This window comes from Bidens hawaiensis, unplaced genomic scaffold (assembly GCF_021521415.1).
Source record: "Bidens hawaiensis isolate Kalapana, Puna unplaced genomic scaffold, B.hawaiensis_p1.1 tig00012795_1, whole genome shotgun sequence".
NCBI classification, from domain to species: Eukaryota; Viridiplantae; Streptophyta; class Magnoliopsida; order Asterales; family Asteraceae; genus Bidens; species Bidens hawaiensis.
The window spans coordinates 255,510-274,909 of NW_027492064.1; the positions used below are offsets into that span (position 1 = coordinate 255,510).

The 19,400-nt window shown below is 32.7% G+C and overlaps 1 protein-coding gene across 1 annotated transcript; it reads left to right on the top strand.

Moving 5' to 3' along the window:
- The first annotated feature begins 646 nt into the window (after window positions 1-646).
- LOC143542218 (uncharacterized) lies at window positions 647-13,019 on the top strand. Its single transcript, XM_077034853.1, has 24 exons — window positions 647-719; window positions 2,454-2,569; window positions 2,839-2,923; window positions 3,052-3,105; window positions 3,213-3,304; window positions 3,389-3,492; window positions 4,866-4,941; window positions 5,026-5,482; window positions 5,598-5,921; window positions 6,636-6,845; window positions 6,960-7,058; window positions 7,303-7,375; window positions 8,030-8,157; window positions 8,251-8,536; window positions 9,144-9,379; window positions 9,452-9,576; window positions 9,655-9,772; window positions 9,884-9,939; window positions 10,301-10,391; window positions 10,468-10,657; window positions 11,723-11,800; window positions 11,882-11,982; window positions 12,068-12,130; window positions 12,704-13,019. Exons 1-24 carry the CDS (start codon window positions 660-662, stop codon window positions 12,809-12,811), a joined length of 3,330 nt encoding a protein of 1,109 aa, XP_076890968.1. The 5' UTR covers window positions 647-659; the 3' UTR covers window positions 12,812-13,019.
- The last annotated feature ends 6,381 nt before the right edge of the window (window positions 13,020-19,400 follow it).

A 19,400-nucleotide genomic window follows, 5' to 3' on the forward strand; every position in this document is an offset into this window, starting at 1 on the left:
AACGTTTATAGTATAGTTCGTGTCAGATCACATAATAAAAGATAAGCCCAAACTAAATCACAAATGATCTAACAATTAACTTGGCAAGTTACAATATTCAAGCTAAAGAAAGCCTCAATGCAAGGTTAGACGAAAAGCTATTAACGTTATGGACAAAAGGATTAAGGAGTAATCGCTCCAAGACTGAATACATCTATTGTGATTTACGCTAGTATTTGATATGTGGGTCTTGAATGGGAAGACCAATTAACCTAGCCAACGGCTTGTTTGGTCTTATTATATATATTTTTTCTTTCATTCTACAAGTTGATCTTTTACAATTTCAGTCCTCTAAGCTTAACAACGATAACTAATTTAATAAAAAGAGTTGGTTCGGAAATATTTTTATCTACGTTTCGATGTAATGAAACCGATGAATGGTCAGCTGTTTATTAATAGGTGCAAGTCCAAACCAGAAATATGACGACAGTGGCCAAGCACAAAGCAAGATAGCCGAACCAACAGAACAAAAGAGAACACGGGTGGCATTGTGACGCGATACACGCCGGCCTAAAACGACTTTCGTATGAACCACCGTAGATGATCATCCATCAAGAACATGCATTAAAGAGGTGCAAAATTGAAGAATTATTATGAAGTTATATGATCCTGCGTGCGATATGTTTGCCAAATTATTTCACAGACCTCCACCGGAATCCCAATCTTCTCTTCCTCCTAAGGTACTAATTCAATCATTTTCACCTAATTAGGTTTATTATTATGCTTTATGATCGAGTTAATTCATTCATCAATTAATTAATTTATATGTTACGAATTGTTTAATAGCCAGCCGATAAATAATATTAGGAATTTGAAATGAAAAGCAACGTCAATTGATAATAATAATAATAATAATAATAAGTTTATATATTCTATCTACATGCACATAATTCAAAGTGAAGAACCCTAGGTTTAGGCAAATTACACAAGGCATGCCTCATTTCTCCAATGCAACTATATACTGCTATCTTATTAATTATACACCCAAACAATTACGAAATCTGACAATAGGTGATCCAACAGTTATCATCACTATTTTCATGTTGCACTAGGTTAAATGTTTAGATAACTGAATGAAAGTGAAGACCGCTAGCTAGGTTTAGGAGGAAAATTGAATTAGGCGAAACAGAGCATCCAGCTTTTGATTTCAGCTAGCAGTGGGGACATTTCTGAAATGCAAGTATTACTATTGAATATTAATATTACTGGTGATCTTATTATACAGCTATAATAAAATGATTAAAAATTGTAGTGGTGATGTGATGATGATAGTTAGATATGAAAATGTAATAGTTATGGTACATTAGGACGTTTGATATTAGATTGTAGAATGGTCCACTTCGCTATCATGACTAGCGCCATGGCATTTCTGAAAACATGTCTGATATGATGATGGTTAATTGGTTATGCATCGCAGCAGGTTAAGATAGTTTAGATAACTTGTTGGAAGGTGGAAGTGTGACTCATGATTTTGAATTATGGGAATGCAAGCCTCACAGAAATTGCAAGAAATTCTTAGTTTCATAAGTATGTTGAAGGTTATTGCGTAATCAACCAAACAAGTGCTAATGAATATACTCCTATCTTATTTATACAACCAAAAAAATTAAAGAATGTATTGGTGATGTGATGATGATGGATACGATAAATGGAATAGTTATGGCTAATTAGGAAATTTTACAATAGTTGATCGAACGGTTATCATCACTATTGTCATGGCATCTCTGAAAACATGTGCAGGCTGATATGATGATGCTTATGCAGTGCAGTAGGCTAAGATTGTTTAGGTAGCTTGCTGAAAGGTGGAAGTGTGAGTCATGAATTTGAATTATTGTATGCGAGCCTTACAGAAATTGCAAGAAATTTTTATTTTCATAAGTATATTGAGGATTATTGTGTAATCTACTACAGTTATTAAATTATTTTGGGTATTAAATTGTATAGATAGTTAGGTGGAGTAGTATAATAGAAACTGGGAAATTCGGTTAACTGAAATAGGGAAAAAACAAGTCATAGTTGGCCTGCTTCGAGATAGGCAGATCTCCAAATACAAGAACACAATAATCAAAATTCTAGACAAAGAAAAAGAGATGACTATAGGCAGAAATTTGACATGGAGGTAATTTGGGATAATTGCTTAAATTAAGCAAAGAGATAATTGTGCATCTGATTGACAAGATCAATTTTGAATCCATCTGAAATTGTAGCTATTCCACTGATCCTTCCGATTTGGTTCTTATCATAGTACCTAATACGTAGTTATGCTGGCAAATTATTTTTATGTTTCTGTTGTTTGTAGCAAAATAGCATATCTACCAAATTGTTAAACTCCTGTCATTGTATCTTCTATTTTGTGTATGTTTTCTGTAAAATAATAGCTTCAAATTTGAAATTTTTACATGCTTATTTTGCAGGATGCTCCACAATTGAATGACTTTGAACCACATGTTGTTGTTCATTATGGGATTCCGTCAACTGCATCAATCCTGGCTTTTGATCCCCTTCAGCATCTACTGGCTGTAGGCACACTGTGAGTATATTATTCTTCTTTTCAATAGCTAGTCGAAAAAAGCTATTACCCGAACCCACTTCAAGCGAAGATTTTGTTCATGGGTTTAACCATTTAATACCTGTAAATAAAACCTTAGAAATTAGTCATTAGTGTATAATGTTCTTCCTTCTCCTTTTAAAGATTGATACATATTTGGTTTAAAGAAATAAACCACCATATGTTCCATCTGACTGTTAAAAAGTGTTGTTATTTACTTGATTTTCTTATATGTTCTTTTGTTGCTGCAGGGATGGCAGGATAAAGTTGATTGGTGGTGATAATATTGAATGCCTTCTAATATCTCCAAACACAGTACCCTTCAAATATCTAGAGGTGTTTTGTCTAGTGAAACATATATTATTCACTCTCACTCTTTTGTTTGCTTTACATGTAATTTACTCTTTTGAAGATAGAACTTATGTCACGTCTTGTTTAACAAACATTTTTCTCTCTTTTTCCAGTTCTTAGAAAACCAAGGTTATCTAGTCAGCGTCTCAAATGAAAATGTAGTGCAGGTATATAATATATTATGTATATATGCAGTTTCATCTCTTGTACCCTGAAGCAAGCCGAAGACTCGAAGAGTCATTTTATCTACTATTTGTGCTTTTGACTTTGATAGGTGTGGGATCTAGAACAGAGGCGATTGACTTCAAATTTACAATGGGGATCCAATATAAGTGCATTTTCTGTAGTTTGTGGCACTAATTACATGTAAGTCTCGCCAATTTGACTTTCTACATTTCAGTTTAGATTACACAAAGGATATGGTTTTAAAGAGTTGACTATTGCAAGCAGGTATCTTGGAGACGAGTATGGCTATTTGTCTGTATTAAAGTTTAACTTTGAAGAAGGGTATATCCAACAAATGCCCTATCAGATTCCTGCTGATATCATAGCTGGTAATGGCAACTGTATTATACTTGTAGTTAGAAAAATTGATGTCATAATTATTGCTGTGCTTTAGGAACTTCTGCTTCATCTGTTTTTACATCATAAACAACCTCTTCTGGTGGGATATATTTTTTTGTGCATTTAAGAGTGCTTTTATTTTAGACTTTTGGCATCTTGTTTCTTCAGATAACAACAATAAATGATTTGGGATATCTTTTACTGTCTGTTACAACTTAAGTCTTCTAGAATGACCCTTTGGTATATATTTAGGTTTAAGAAATAGAAGAAAAGCATCAAAACATAATCAAATGATCGGAAATAAAGCCTCAGCAATGCACTATTTCCTTAGAAATCTACTTGACTACTTCTTGAACGCTGTGTTAGGAAGAATGTGAATTTTAGATATTGACATAAATAGTTACAATATTGTAAATGTATACAATACTGTAGATACTGTATGGGTCGGTTTGCTTATGGGCTAAAAGTGAACCTGTAACTGGTGTTGTGGTTTTTAGATTTTCATAACTTATTGTTGTGCTTAAAATGGTTCGGTTAATTCGGTTATTGGAAAAGATAGTTTGATTAATTCTGTTAACCACTAGCTTTGGAGGTGGGTGAATTTAAGTAAGATTTAATTAATAAATCCAAATATATATTGGTCAAATAAAATATTAGCATTTTTTTAATTTGTACGTTGTTTGTAAAATTTATAACAAGTTTATGACATACAATAATATTTATAAAAACAAGAAATATAAAGGTTGATTCTATTGTCGGTGTGGTTAATTCAGTTATTTATATTCATATAGCCATAACCAAATCATAAAAATCAGTTATAAAAGTATCATATTTGAACCATCTGAATCTCAATCGGTTTGCTTTTTTTGGGTTATTGTTCAGTTATTTGTTTTTATGCTCATCCCTGATTACAACTATTTCTTAATAATGCTGCATAACAGTAACTATTTATGTTGTATCATTTTATTTCTTAAAAGTATATTATGAATCTTGCGGTGTGCACATTTTTCATCAAAGTTTTTATTAGGCTCATTGGTGTATGTATGTAAGCTATCTGTTTAAGTTATCAACAGGGATCAATAAAAATTTAGCCGATTACAAAGAAAAAAAAAATTACAAAGAAAAAACCCAAAACAACAGAACTTCAGATAGTATTAGATATTTTTTCTTTTAATTAGTTAATAATGGTTTTCTGAAAATTAAAATCTTGGGCGTTCAAGCAGGGCAATACTTTACACCAGCTAATTAAATGTGTCACAGCACTTCACATATGTTGAAACAAAATAAATAACATTATAATTGAATTTATATAAGTTTAAAATATCTGCAGCAATACCTTACAACATATCTTGTCGTTTTGCAGATGAAGCCTCGATTCAAGTACCTGATCAACAATCTGTTGTGGGCCTACTTGCCCAACCTTGTTCCTCAGGAAAAAGGCATGAAAAATATTAATCTTTTAATTCGTTTCTTCTATAGGTTAACAGTCAACACATGTTTACAGTAGTTTGCTTCATCTGCAGAGTGTTGATTGCATATCAAGATGGAGTGATAATTTTATGGGATATTTCTGAAGATAAGGCTATACTTGTTAGAGGCCATACTGATCTCCAGCTAAACTATGAAATTGTTATTCATTCCACAAGTGATATCAGACATAATAAATTAACCAATAGTTCAAATGAAGAGCAGATAGAGAAGGAGATTAGTGCTCTTTGTTGGGTTTCTTCTGATGGGTCAATACTTGCTGTTGGCTATGTAGACGGAGATATTATATTATGGAATTTACCAACAGCAATATCTACCAATAATCAGAAAGCGAATAAGTCATCTGATAATGGAGTTAAGTTAAGATTATCTTCAGGTGATAGAAGACTCCCAGTCATTGTTCTCCATTGGTCAAATAGTCAACATAGTGGTTCTGCCGGTCAACTTTTTGTCTATGGAGGTGATGATATTGGATCTGAGGAAGTCCTAACGGTATCATTCAAAACACATCACTCACTTATGTTTTTTTAAATTGGAATAACTACATGATGATATAACTAACTTTGGCACAATTTATATATTTAAGTTAACTATCTGCTTTTTGCAGATCTTGTATCTTGATTTTTCATCTGGACTAGAATCCCTGAAGTGTGTTAAGCGATTAGATTTAACACTTAACGGTTCTTATGCGGATATAGAATTGGTACGTGTGCCTGAGAGTAGCGATACCACACTTTTTGTGTTGACCAATCCTGGTCAACTGCATGTCTACGTTGAAGAGTGCTTGACAGGATTGATATCTGCTCCAGATATGAAACATGCTGTAAACGCAGTTCAATTCCCTGTAACTATACCAACAGTTGAACCTTATATGACCATCTCAAAGCTCTGTTTGGTGGACAGCGAGGATTTGCAAAGAGCTCTCAAGGAGGTTAGAAATACCTACTAACTGAGGTGGCATGTCAGACGGGCTGGGTCAAATTGGGTTCTGATTGAAACAAGTTAGTTTTGGTACGGGTTGACATGTTTTGTTAGGGGTGTCAATCATGTCGGGTTGACGGGCTGCGAGTTAGCGGCTTGAATTGTTCAACACGAACATGACTCATGTTTTTATTCTTGTCAAAAACATCAAGCCTAACCCACACACACTTCAATTCGTGTAATTTGAACAGTGAACTGGTTAACCCATTTACCTAGAGGTAAAAAAAATGGGTTAAACGGGCTAGTGGGTCAACTTGTTTAAACAAACGGGTCAACCTGACACGACCCATTAATAAACGGGTCAACCCAAACATGATCCATCTTTTAAAAGAGTTAGATATGCCAACCTAATACCTTATTTTTTTTCCCTTGTCGTTTTGGAAATTTTGACCCCTACTTTGTCCATTTTTAAAGAATAATTTATGCATTAGTTATGATGCGAAACAATATGATTACAGTAGTAATTGAAATCATTGAATGAAATAGTTTCGGAGGTTGACCCATTTGAGCTGTTCAGCTATTTGACTCGTTCCCCTTTTAGCTAGTTATTTAATTGACCTGTCTTGGAGGTCGACTCTTTCTAAACAAAATTGTCCAAATATGCACTTTTCTTATATTGCATGCGATTGCTAAGTTTCTCTCTTTGTTCATTTAATGTTGGAAGACAGTTTTGGCTGCAAAACCTCAATCATCATCTCCTACATCCACAGGGGATGTAAAGTGGCCTGTGCGTGGTGGCTTTCTCAGTCAACTATCCTCAGCTGAAAATATTGGAGTTGAGAGAATATACATGGCAGGGTATCAAGATGGCTATGTTCGAATATGGGATGCCACATTTCCTGTTTTGTCGCCTATTTTTGTTCTAGGATTGCAGGTTAGTGTTATGAAATTTTATAAAAAAAATCATAAAATTGTGTCATGACTGTAGAGTAACAGATCAACAACGAATAGCAATAACTTCTCATTGGAGCTTACCCTATTTTCTCAGGTGGAAGGTACTGAAATTTCTGGTGCAAGTGAACCCATATCAGCCTTGGAGTTCAATTCTACAACATCAAGTTTAGCTGTTGGCAATGATTGTGGTCTGGTACAAACTATTTTCTCAAAAACTACTTGGTTTGATGGAAGTATATTTTTTGAATATCCAAATTCCAAAATAAATCTTATGGGTCTATATCAATTCAATTAGTTGATTTGTGATGTTTAGGTAATTTTAACTTGGGAACTTCCATGGAAACGAAATTGTTTCAAATTATTAGCTGTTTAAAAGGTGATAGATCCTGGTTATGTCTAGCTTTCATGTCTGATAATGTATTTATATTTGTATATAGGTTTGTCTATTTAAGCTAGTTGGAGAATCTGAAAAGTTAAACACACACCTTGTGACGGAAACCAAATGTGAAGGTGCACTTTGTGAAATACAGTTACGCTTGTAAATGAAGTAACACAAATAGAGCATGTTCGTGTTTGTCCGTCTAACTTTAGTCGAACAGATGATTGAACATGGACAATTAAAAGAACGGGGTTTTCTTGTTCGTTAAGGAAATGAACATGTTCGTGTTCGTTCGTTAACAGTATAAACAAATGGTTCATGAACGTAATTGAGCAAACATAACTGAACAGAGATGAACAAACATAAATAAAGGAACATAGCTGAGCTAAAACCAGTTGAAAGTAATGTGGAGAACAATGTGTTGGATCTAAAATGCTATTAAAACTCGACTAAGTTGTAATGGGTTAAAACATTTTTAATTAATATATTAACGAACAAACTTAAACTAATGTAAACAAACAAATATTGATAAGGCTAGACGAATGAACATAAACGGATTTAAATGAACGGACGAGATGTGTTCATGTTCGTTTGTTTAACTAAATGAACGAAATTTTTGTTCATGTTCATTCGTTTGTTAAATAAATGAACCTCCCGTCGAACGGTTAATGGAGCATTTGTTTCATTTACTGTCAAACAGTACTTGAGTGTGTAAAAGAAACATAATAGCTTCCCTAAAAAATTTCATTTCATTTACTTTAATAGATACCACACATGCTTTACAGAAATTGATTTGCACCATGGGAACGGGTGGCATTCGACCGCTGTCTTTTCCCTGATAAAATCTCCAGTACGAAGCCTACAATACACATTTTGTGGAGCTAAAATAATTGTTGGATATGAATGTGGTAAGGTAAGCATTATAATCATAATTTTTTTGAGTTGACTTATAACTCAAATGGTCATGCATTATTAGTTCTTTACTAACTCATCTTTTGCATATTAGGTTGCTGTACTTGATGTTATATCATCATCAGTATTGTTTCTCACAGATTGCCTAGTCAGCGACAATTCTCCAGTTGTTTCTGTGGCCATAAAAACATATTCACAAACTCATACCAACGATCCTGAGCAATCTGGAGACACATCATCAAAAGATCCAGAAAAGGAAGTGGCTTTCATATTGACTAAAGATGCACATGTCATCCTTGTGGATATTAATAGTGGTGACAAGATCTGCTGTCAGTCAGTAAACCCTAAACAATCAACTGCAATCTCAATGCACCTTTTAGGCAAGTTACATTCTTTAGTGTAATTAATGTTATTAAGTAATTATATATGTATTACCGACATAGTAGATAAAAAATGATTACATGATAGCTAGTCTCAGCTGTCAGTTCATGCCAAAACTAATTTGAACTATTTAAATTAAGTATGAGTTGGATAAGATTGTTTTGCAAAAAATAAGATAAGCAGTTACAAAATCTTTTGAAATTCATAGTATGTTAATTGCAGTATCTTATATATATATATATGTGAATTTAATGGATATTAATTATTACACGGTATACAGTTTTTTCTTATTCATGGTGCGATTTATCTATTAGTTAACCAACATATTTTGTATATGTATAGATACAAGATTAACTTTAGTTTGAAATATCTTATTTTGATATGATCAATGTATGGTTGTCTGGAACGGTGTGCTATTTTATGTAAGTCTTATATTGATTAATTTGGTAAACTTTATACTTCTCTATGAATTCAAAATATTTAATACACACTTCTCAAAATACAAGGGTCTAGTATATGAAAACTGCAGTATAGCACTTGTCAGTTTATGTTTTTGTCTGACCTGTTGTGTTATTGTTGTTGCTAATGGAATGCGTTTACATTCAGATGAAAAATTTGCCGTTCCAGATTTGTCTGAACAGAATCCCGTGAACTCGCCACATGCCCCGACAGATGTAAAAGAGTCTTTACAGTCTGGTACGGATTCAGAAAGTGATGCAACTGAAGAAGAAGTAAATACCTCAAATGAAGCCACTGAATTATGGAAGACTTTTGTTGACTCACTCATTTTAGTTTCTTGTGCCGATTCAATACTTTTGTTTTCAACCAAGTCACTAATTCAGGTTCCTACTTGGTTTTATATTATCTTACTTTTATCATTTTGTTACAGCATTTTTTAAAATATAATGCTTCAGGGGCGGTCAAACTTTATGAGAAAAATCGATTTAGAGAAACAATGCTGCTGGGCTACGATATTCAAGAATAATGAAGTGGAGTCTGGAGTGATTTTAGTTTATTCCAGTGGAGTTGTTGAGATCAGGTGAAGTATATTTTTATTTTTTGATAAGTTTGTGTAAACGCGTGTGGGGCGATTAATGAACTTGTTATATTCATGCAGGTCCTTGCCAGATCTTAATGTGCTGGCAGAAACTTCCATAATGTCTATTCTCAGATGGAATTTCAAGACCAATATGGAGAAGACAATGAGTTGTTTTGGTAATACAAATATAACCATGGTTAGATTCTTTCTCACTTATAGCATCTTGTTATTATACAATGATTTGTTTAATTCAAGTTATCTTCAAATTGTTTTTATTTATCAACTTTATATTTTAATTTTCTGTTAGGTGTATGAATGTGAATTTGCTGTTATATCTCTTTTCACCTCTGAAAATGACTTCAGGTCTCTCTCTCTCTCTCACACACACACGCGCGCGCGCGCGCATAAGGGTATGAATTTCACGACATGAAAACATGACAGAACCTCACACGGAATTCGTGGGTTTGGGACTTTGGGTTTAGTCTAAACAGGTTTGGCTCGACATCATGTCGAACTGCAAACAAGTTTTAAGTAAACGAAGCGTGCTCGTGTCAAACTCGAAGGGTTCATATAAAAATTTTCAAGTGTGTAAAATTGTCGAGTGCATGTAAAATTTTCGTTTACATACCCGACAGCCCACATATACGACCCGTTTAGAGCCCTACACACGCGCACGTGCACGTGTACACACACATTCTGATTTATGACTTTTGGAATCGTTTAGGATCCCGGAAGCTTTACCTCGCCTTCATGATAAAGTTGTTGCAGAAGCTGCAGAGGCTGCTCTTAAGTTCTCTCTTAGCCAGAAGAAACAGGTTGCTATATGTTCTAGAACTTCTTTTGATAGTTTCTAGAACTGCTCTTAATTTGCTTTGACTTTTCTTTTTGCAGGCTGCACCAACAGGATTAATTGGTGGTATCATCAAGGGTATAAGAAAAAAGGAAAATGAAAATACATATATTGAAGAAACCCGTGACGCTCTTGTTCCTAAGCTAGATGCCTTGTTTTCAAGGTCCCCGTTTTCAATTTCTGATTTAGATTTGGATTTGGGAGACGAAGTTGATGCACCAATCAAATTAGGTTCTAATTCTGGCTCTCTCACCTTTTTCTCCTCCTAGAGGTGGCAGATTCGACCAGGTTACTTATGAATCGGTCAATATAGGTTATGTTTTAGTGAAAGATCATATGCGTAAAGTCATAAATTTTAACTAAGGAAAGTGGCCAAATTTGAAGTGATATATAAGGCATACAACCTCCTAAGTAACTTATTCTGCAAATGGACAAAGAAATGTTTCAGGCCAACTCAATTGAACGCGGTCCATCTTAACCCGTTACCTCAACATAGGGGGTGTAAATGAGCCGAGCCGAGACCAAACTTGCCTAAGCTTGAACTGGTTTGTTTCGAGCTCTATTTCTAATGCTTGAGCTCGGCTTGGGCTCCAGCTCGTTTATTTTTTATTAAAAAATTTACATGTATTTATACTTATTTTGTATATTTATTATAGATCTTATATGCATCATAGTAAAATTATTAAGTTATTTTATCTTAATTTTATACATACTAGTTAATTAGTTGTCATGTAAATATATTTACTTTAGTAAATGAAAGGCTGATAGGAATAGAATTGGCTAGTTGTTAAGCTCATTGCCATATGCATGAGAAGGGCATAGCCCGGGACCACTTGTGGTTATTATCCTTGTAGATCCTTGTGATCAAATCTTTCAATTTAATACAAATATTATCTTTTGATTTTCACCATCGTTGTTTGTTATAAACATACCTAAACCCTATCATTGGTCCGACCTGCCTCACCACCTCTGCTCTTGGCCGATTTCAATTTCTCCTGGCCGATTTCAATTTACGTTTTGCCTTTCATATCTCCTGAGCTTACTGGAGCTCGAAAATTGAAGCTCGGGCTCGTGAATTAAACGAGCTTATTTTTAGGCTCATGTCCGGGTTTGAGCTCATTTAAGCTTGGCTATGTTCAAGGTTTTAGCTAGCCGATCTCGAGTAGTTCACACTCTCACAGTTGGATCGTCTCGTTTGCATCCCTACCTTAACATGGTCTGTTTTGACCTGTTGCCCGACCACCATGCGGTTCCCTCTGTCTATTCAACTTTTGACTATTTTAACTTTTTGATCAGTTGTAGAAAAACTTGTGGTGGAACCTCTTTCTCCTGGGCCAGCATCTCCGACTCAGACAAAGGCAAAGACGGAAAAAAGTATACTACACTTTCTAAAACTTTATGCATAGTATAATTTGTTTTTGGGCATACACTAACCAGTTTTATTGTGACATGTAGACAAACAGATGGAGAGGGAGAAATTATTTGAAGGTGGCTCAGAACCAAAAGCTAGGACAGCTGATGAAGTTAAGGCCAAATATAGAAAGGGAGGGACCGGGGTAATTTAATAAAAGAAAATGTTTTTTTTTTTGTGTGTGTTTAAGAATCATTTTATTAACCCTTCGAATTTTTATCATCATCTAGGATACGGCGGCTGTAGCTCTAGAAGCAAAGGACAAGCTTCTCGAACGCCAAATGAAACTTGAGGTACCCCCTTCCTCCCCTTTTCTCTCATTCTTTATACATTTTTAGGGGTGTCCACGATCCAGTTTTGATGAAGATTTTGGCCGAACCTAACTATAGTTTCAGGATATGACAAACCAAACTGGCTGGTATTAGCGGTTCAATCCAGTTTTTTCCTTTAAAAGCGTTAGTTTGTAGTAAAGTTGTTAATATGATAAATATAGTTCGTGAGTTTGATACATGTAACGTAATTTGATATTCCTAAAATGCAAAGAAATTAAATAACAAATGTTAAATGTCCGGTTCGGTTTGCATGGCTGGTTCCAAGTTTGAAACTGTTGGTCAGAGTGTAAGACTGTAAGACCATTAAACCGTCAAAACCGAACTGTGAACCGAACAATATATGTTTTAGACCAATCAACTTGCTTTGTTTTGAGCTGTTCGATTGGTTTACCACATGTATTGTTATTATTATTAGGGTTGTGCTATAATAAAGCTAAGCATTACTAGTCCCCACTTTTAGCTAATGATTAATATACTGACAGTGACCACCATTACTTCATTTCCTAATATTGACACATGATAAAAATGTGACAGAAACTAAAAGAGAACTCGGAAGAACTAGCAAGCGGGTCCGAGAACTTTGCATCTTTGGCCGGTGAGCTTGTAAAGCAAATGGAGAATCGAAAATGGTGGCAATTATGATAAAGTGGGGCTCCATATTGAAGGGAAATTTGGTGGTCCATAATCATTCTTTAACCTAATAATATGTTTGTAAACCTCATTAAGCACATTGATATCGTGAACGCTTGTGTGCTTGTTCTTTCCGTTTATAGAAAGTTTGGTCGATTCGTTTACCTTATTTTCCGTCTTTCGATTTGACACATAGAGTTGGAGGTTTGCTGAATGTTAATTTGTTAGATAACGCGGTTCGCATGTCGTATCAAACATTCTAACATCACTTAACATGACCCAACCTTGAAGCTTATGAGTTTTGAACGTCTTTACCAAATTAGTTATCTTAAAACCAAATACATTTAACTTTTTTTTTTAAGTTTTGATCCAATATGGCATCAAAGCTTATAAGTGAAACTGTTAAAAAACAATGGTTTCGTATTATATATGCACGTGCATGGGCTTTATACGGAATCATATTGTGATAATTACATGGAAATCATAATTCATAAGCACTTTTTATCAGTGTTTACTGTTTAGTTAGTCATTCTCTAATGTTTTAATAATTAACATTAACAAAAAGGATAAAACTGGAAAATAATCTATTTCTCATTTCACTGCCCTTTCTCTAGTTTAGTCTAGGGATAAGCTCGGTACCATGTTGATAACGATTGGTAGTGATCATGAATTTCCCGATCTTGATTTTCTTAAAACTTTGTAACAAAGGCAAAAAATCGGTAAATAACGGTACCGATCCTATATTTTCCGATCCCGATTTTCTTAAAATCTTAGGATCGAAGACAAAAAATTGGTAAATAATGGTACCGATCCTGAATTTTCCGATCCCGATTTTCTTAAGACCTTGGTATCGGTACCGCTATTGTTGTTACCTGGCACCATTTGCTCATCTGTAGTTCATTCTCTCTTTGATTTGCTTCCACTACAATTTTTTTTACATATATTATATCTGCGTATGTATATGCACATGGTCATGTAGATGAAATACTTTTCCTGAAATTTATATAATACATCTCAAATGTATATGATTAATTTATATAATAAATTTAAATATCAGAGCACTCTATACACGACTATTCACGCGTACGTAAATTTAGAGAGGTTTTCTAGTCTTTGAAACGTTATCGATTTTAAAAGTAACCTTTTTAGCTTATTGAACATGGGTAAACTAAACGTACCTCGTATAAGCTAGATGCAGTCCTATTGAGTACATCAGAGAGACAGTGTGAGTATGTGACTAAGTTGGTAGGAGATGGGTAACGCTCAATAAAAACGTAAAAATGATACGTGTTTGGTTAATGATTTTAGAGAGTATTTAAGTTATAGTAAGAATGACTAGTTGCGTTTAATAAGTTATAATTCCCTATTATAGGTAATGAATCATTCGTGCAAAACTTTCTTATATGTCGCATTGTCATTACTCTATCAATCTATCATACAACTTATCATATCTTTAACCATCATTTTAGTTGTCAAATGAGTCCTTCTACCAGTTTGACGTTAGATTAAACCAACAAACTTATCAACTTCTGAAAATATAAAAAAATGTAAACTAATATGCTATAAATAAAGTGTAAGAGATTAAAATGGTATATATATGTGTGTGCTTGTGTTTTTGTTTTATAGATTCAACTAAATTATAAAAAGTATTTAATTTATGTAAATTCCTATGACATTATAATTTATAAACATTTTTGATGATAAATTAGTTCCAAGTGAAATTTATGTTAACAAATTATAACATAGGTACAAAGCTAAAATGATGGGACTTAACTTTATAATTTCAAGCTAAATCGCATTGCTTAGTACCTTTCGTGTCTTTCTTTCATTTATAAGTTATAATTAAAGTCAGTTGTACAAAACTTTTATACTTCCCTTAGGGTAATAAATCATTATTCCCCTCTAAAACATATAGGACCTATGAAAACATGTTGAACCCGGTATAACCTCCATCCCCACACTGTTTCACCGGTTAACCAGTGAAACAATAAAATCAATCCGTTAACCAACATCAATCCATAACACCCAAACACTTACGTCTTGTTCTTGAGTTTTTTAACCAAGGAAAGAAAAGGAAAGGAGAGGGAATGATAAGAAAGGGAAGGGAATGATATTTTTTTAATTAGGCGTGTTCCTGAGTTGGAAGGAAATTAAAAAAAAGGAAAGGATAATTATGTTATCCTTAGTAATCATCCCATTTTTGGGAGGATAACTTATTGAGAAAATACATTAATTTAATCCCTCTTAACTCCTCCTACTCCTTTTCTTTCCATCCTAAAAAAAACTCAAGAACACTCATTTTTTAACTATCCTTAGTTTTCTTTCATTTCCCTCCTCTAAAAAAACTCAAGAACAGGGCGTTAAGGTGTTTGTGACATGGTTTGACTGGTTGATCTGATCCAGTCATCCAGAATTTCTTCAACTTGATTTTGTAGGCTATATGTTTTCCAATGAGCAAGGAATCAAAAAGAATATGATATATGAATATGATACAACAAAATTTTCATTGTTTATATAATGTTATTAGCCATACATTCATCCACGAACACACAACACCATACATTCATTTTCATAATTTTTTTTCGTTAGTATCCTACATTCAAGTGAAATCGATTAAATAAATATTTTCGAAAAATAACATGTAAAAAGGAAATCCTGGATAAGTAACTGCATACATTGATTAAGATAACGATATGAGCTATTGCTATATAAATGTACACTCACTCCTTACCATGCATGGATCCCACAGACAATAAATAAAAATGTTGGTTTTCTTTATAACTATTTGTAAAAAGAGTGGACGGTGATGATGATGGATGGCAATGGATCGATAAAGCTCATTCAATGCAAAAATCACTTTCCAACTTTTTGAACCTCAATATTTTTAATTCACCTTGTAACTTGTTATGTTAGTAAGGGTGTTTGGTTGAGGTCTTGGAGGGCATGAGCATGAGGCATGAGGGAATCGGTATGATTCCTTATAGTAGCGTTTTGTTCACACATATAAGCGATGTTTTTATAGCTGGACTGGTCATTGAATCGACCACTTCGGTTCATTTTGTTGGGTCGTATAAAACAGGACCCAGGAACTGTATGACGTCATAAGTAAATTTAATATATATTGAAATATTACAAAATATAAATATTTATAAATTAGATTTTTTTAGAATAAAGAATGAACTTTTTCAAAATATAACATATTAAACGCATTGGGAATGCATTTAGTTTGTATATCTAGAACTAGCTAGGATACTACGCGTTTAAGGAAAAAACCAAATAATCTCTCTCTTTATATACGCGTAAATGATTTTCTAAAAAACACAAATAGTTTAGAGATCATTTATACATGTAAGTATAAGAAAAGAAACCATTCATATAACTATACTTATAGAAACAAGTTATGTATACAAACTTGAAAAATAAGAAAACAAAAGTATTGTTGATTAATGTCAACTTGTCAAGCAATTAAACTATAATTAAATAATTTTAAATACTAAAAATGCATATAATATATAATCTTTGTATGTGGCTTTGACATTAAAAAGTAGATGAAATTAAGTGACGCCTTTGACCTCCACACGGTTTGGACCCAATTCATTCGCAGCCGCCACATATAAAAAGTCACCTGTGTAATTGTTAAACGACTAAATCGTGCTTCCTTATTTCTTTTTTGTTTTTTAATATATTTAATTCATATGTCCATACATCCTTTTCTTTTTTATTAACCATTTTACGTGGTTTGCCTCATCACAATTTAGTGTATTTAAAAGGCGAGAAACTCGTTGCCTTTTGAAAGGAACCCGATGCAATTAAATAGCATTATTGCTGAAATTAAAATGTTGAGCTTTCTATGGGTTCGAAATAGATCTAAGTGGTCGGGTCTAACGTGGGAGAGGTGGTGTAGTTTTAATTTAAATACATTGTAATGGTGTTAGGGATTTTTATCCGGGTGTTTTTGTTGTTAGCATCTTGCTTGTAACGGTTTTTATTTATGATATTTTGTTGGTCGTTCAAAATTTTTTTTAACTATTTTTATAGTTTAATGTTTTGTTTAAGATTTTTAGACATAATTTTAGTCAATATATTACATCATATTAATAATTTTTTTTTAATCAGATATCTATATTTTCTTGCTTTGTTTTATTTTTCAGTTATAAATATTTTAGTTGTGTTTAACATGTCAAATTGCAAGATGCATTCGGTATGGTTTTCCTTTTAAGAGATGCTATATTTGTTGGTTTTTACTAAGATTGTGCAATAACTAGTATTGTTTTCATGCATGATCAACCAGTTGGATCAGGAACTAGGCATAAGGCAAGGAACCGATTACGACTCTTTGCTTGTTTTCATTTTGAACTGGCTGGTTACTAGTCATACCAGTGAACAGGACTGAGGGTCGGACCAGATTTTTCAATTTTTATAATTTTTCATTAAAAGTCTAATTATTTTATGATTCATTTACTACTCAAGTCTTCATAGTTTATTTATTTCAGTTTTAACGTATAATTAAAACTACATATTTACACCAAAAAGATAAAGTTTTTCATGTTTTGTTATCTATATATACATACTTTTGCTTTTATTAATTATTTGTGACGTAATACGGTTTTTAAATCCGATCACCATCCTGTTCTGTTATGTAAACACTGTTCTCGGGAAAAAGAGAAAGATAATAGCTGGTACTATTTTTTTCAAGTCATAACAGTTAGATAATAGTTATTTGATACAGTTTTGTTTTTTAACTTTATTTCAAGTTCTTGTTCAATAAATAGGAAGTTAAACAATACCATATATAAAAGAATGATGTGGTTACTAATATATTGGTTTGACCAGCATTGTGTTGTTTTAATTATTCCTTACATATATAAATATATAATTATTGGGAAAAGATCCAATACAATAATAGTTTATCGTACAGTAGGTACGCGAATTCCTTTTTTACACGAATCGATCCATGAAATCACATCCCAACTACTCGGAATCGTCAATACATATCCAATTAATCATTGGTTCGCCGAAAAAAAACAGTTTTGGATCATTAAATCGATCATTTTTTTGTTTTTTTCACGAAAACCGTTTTTGAGCGTTTTTAGGTTTTGTCTTTGAGCATCTCGCGTACCTGTTATACGTTAAGACATTATTGTACAGTATATCGACCTTATAATTATAATAATAATAACAATAATAATAATAACAACAACAATAACAAAAAAGTAACAATATTTGCCCATATCTAACGATTTAGTTATGATTAACATAGTATCTCAACTATCATTTCAATATTCTCATACTGTCTCAGAAAGATAACATAATATATTTGTTTTTAGAATCATATGTTTTCAACACCAAAATGATATGCTGAGCAGTAAGGTGCATAATTGCATTAGCTAAGTGGATGATTAGAGTGGAATTTGGACCAACAATTATGTTTATTATTTCTTATACTATATAAACATTTCAATAAAGCATAACAATGATATATATTATTTATTGTTACTGCAATTCAGATATTATTAAATGTATTAAATAACATAAAACACATTTCATGTGTAAGTAGTGTTGATTTAATAGCATTACTATATCAAATCTCTCTTATCAAGCAATCTTGGTTTCGGTACTAAGTTGATATTGTGAATTTGTGATGGTTATTGGTTTGTATCCTTGTGTTTGTCATATATCTTGATATGGATATCATCACATAATATATTGTAAACAACACATAATATCGGGTCACCTAATTTGCAAGCACAACAACAGAATACGCTTGTTTTTAGTGTCTTCTATATAAGTTTAAGAGCTCTACAATCTGAACATCTATGGTTAGAAATTAATTTGGCACAACTTACCTTTTACCCAACCTAGAATAAACATGTGGAGATTGACTTCCATTTTATCAAGTAAAAAAGCGACACCAATGCAAGTAGCTCTAAGTTCACTTATAGCATGTTTGGGATCGAGTTTCAAAACAACTTTATTGATTTATTGGTTTTTTCAAAAAACCATTTTGAGAAGTTAGAATTTGTGGATTTTAGAAAACAACTTTTTAACTATTTCAAAAAACTAAAATAATAAATCTTTTGTGATTGTCAACACTTTTTCAACTTATTGCTTTTTGAAAAACCAACAAGACAATAAGTTGTATTCAAACTCTATCTAAAACATACTATTAACTTAAACATATTTTTAATTTCTCAATTTGTTCATTATACATTTTATACTTCCTTAGCTTACGTTGTTTAGAGAGTATAAATACCTCTTATAGTAAGAGGTTTGGAACATATGGCCTTTTGGAAATTAACTAAGTTAAAGATATACCTATATGATGTTATACCTTTGCTTTTGTTCAAATACGTACGTTTTTTTTCCACAATATTATATTCCACATGTAAAGTTATGACACATGATATTAATAATTATCATATATCTAACCTAGTTAATGTCTCAAGTGCCTTTTATAAAGTAAACAAAATATGTTAATCATTTATAAAATTAACAAAAGTGACATTATTAACAAATAATAAGTGGTTGCAATTTATCATATTATTAGATATAAGAAATCTATACTTATTTGAAATTACAAAAGTGTCCAAAAAAAGAGCAC

Excerpts from the sequence above, each read along its gene's own strand:
- LOC143542218 (XM_077034853.1), top strand. The coding sequence starts at position 660 with ATGTTTGCCAAATTATTTCACAGACCTCCACCGGAATCCCAATCTTCT. Across the intron at positions 720-2,453 it reads AATCTTCTCTTCCTCCTAAG|GATGCTCCACAATTGAATGA; the intron begins GTACTAATTCAA and ends CTTATTTTGCAG. Across the intron at positions 11,801-11,881 it reads AAAGGCAAAGACGGAAAAAA|ACAAACAGATGGAGAGGGAG; the intron begins GTATACTACACT and ends TGTGACATGTAG.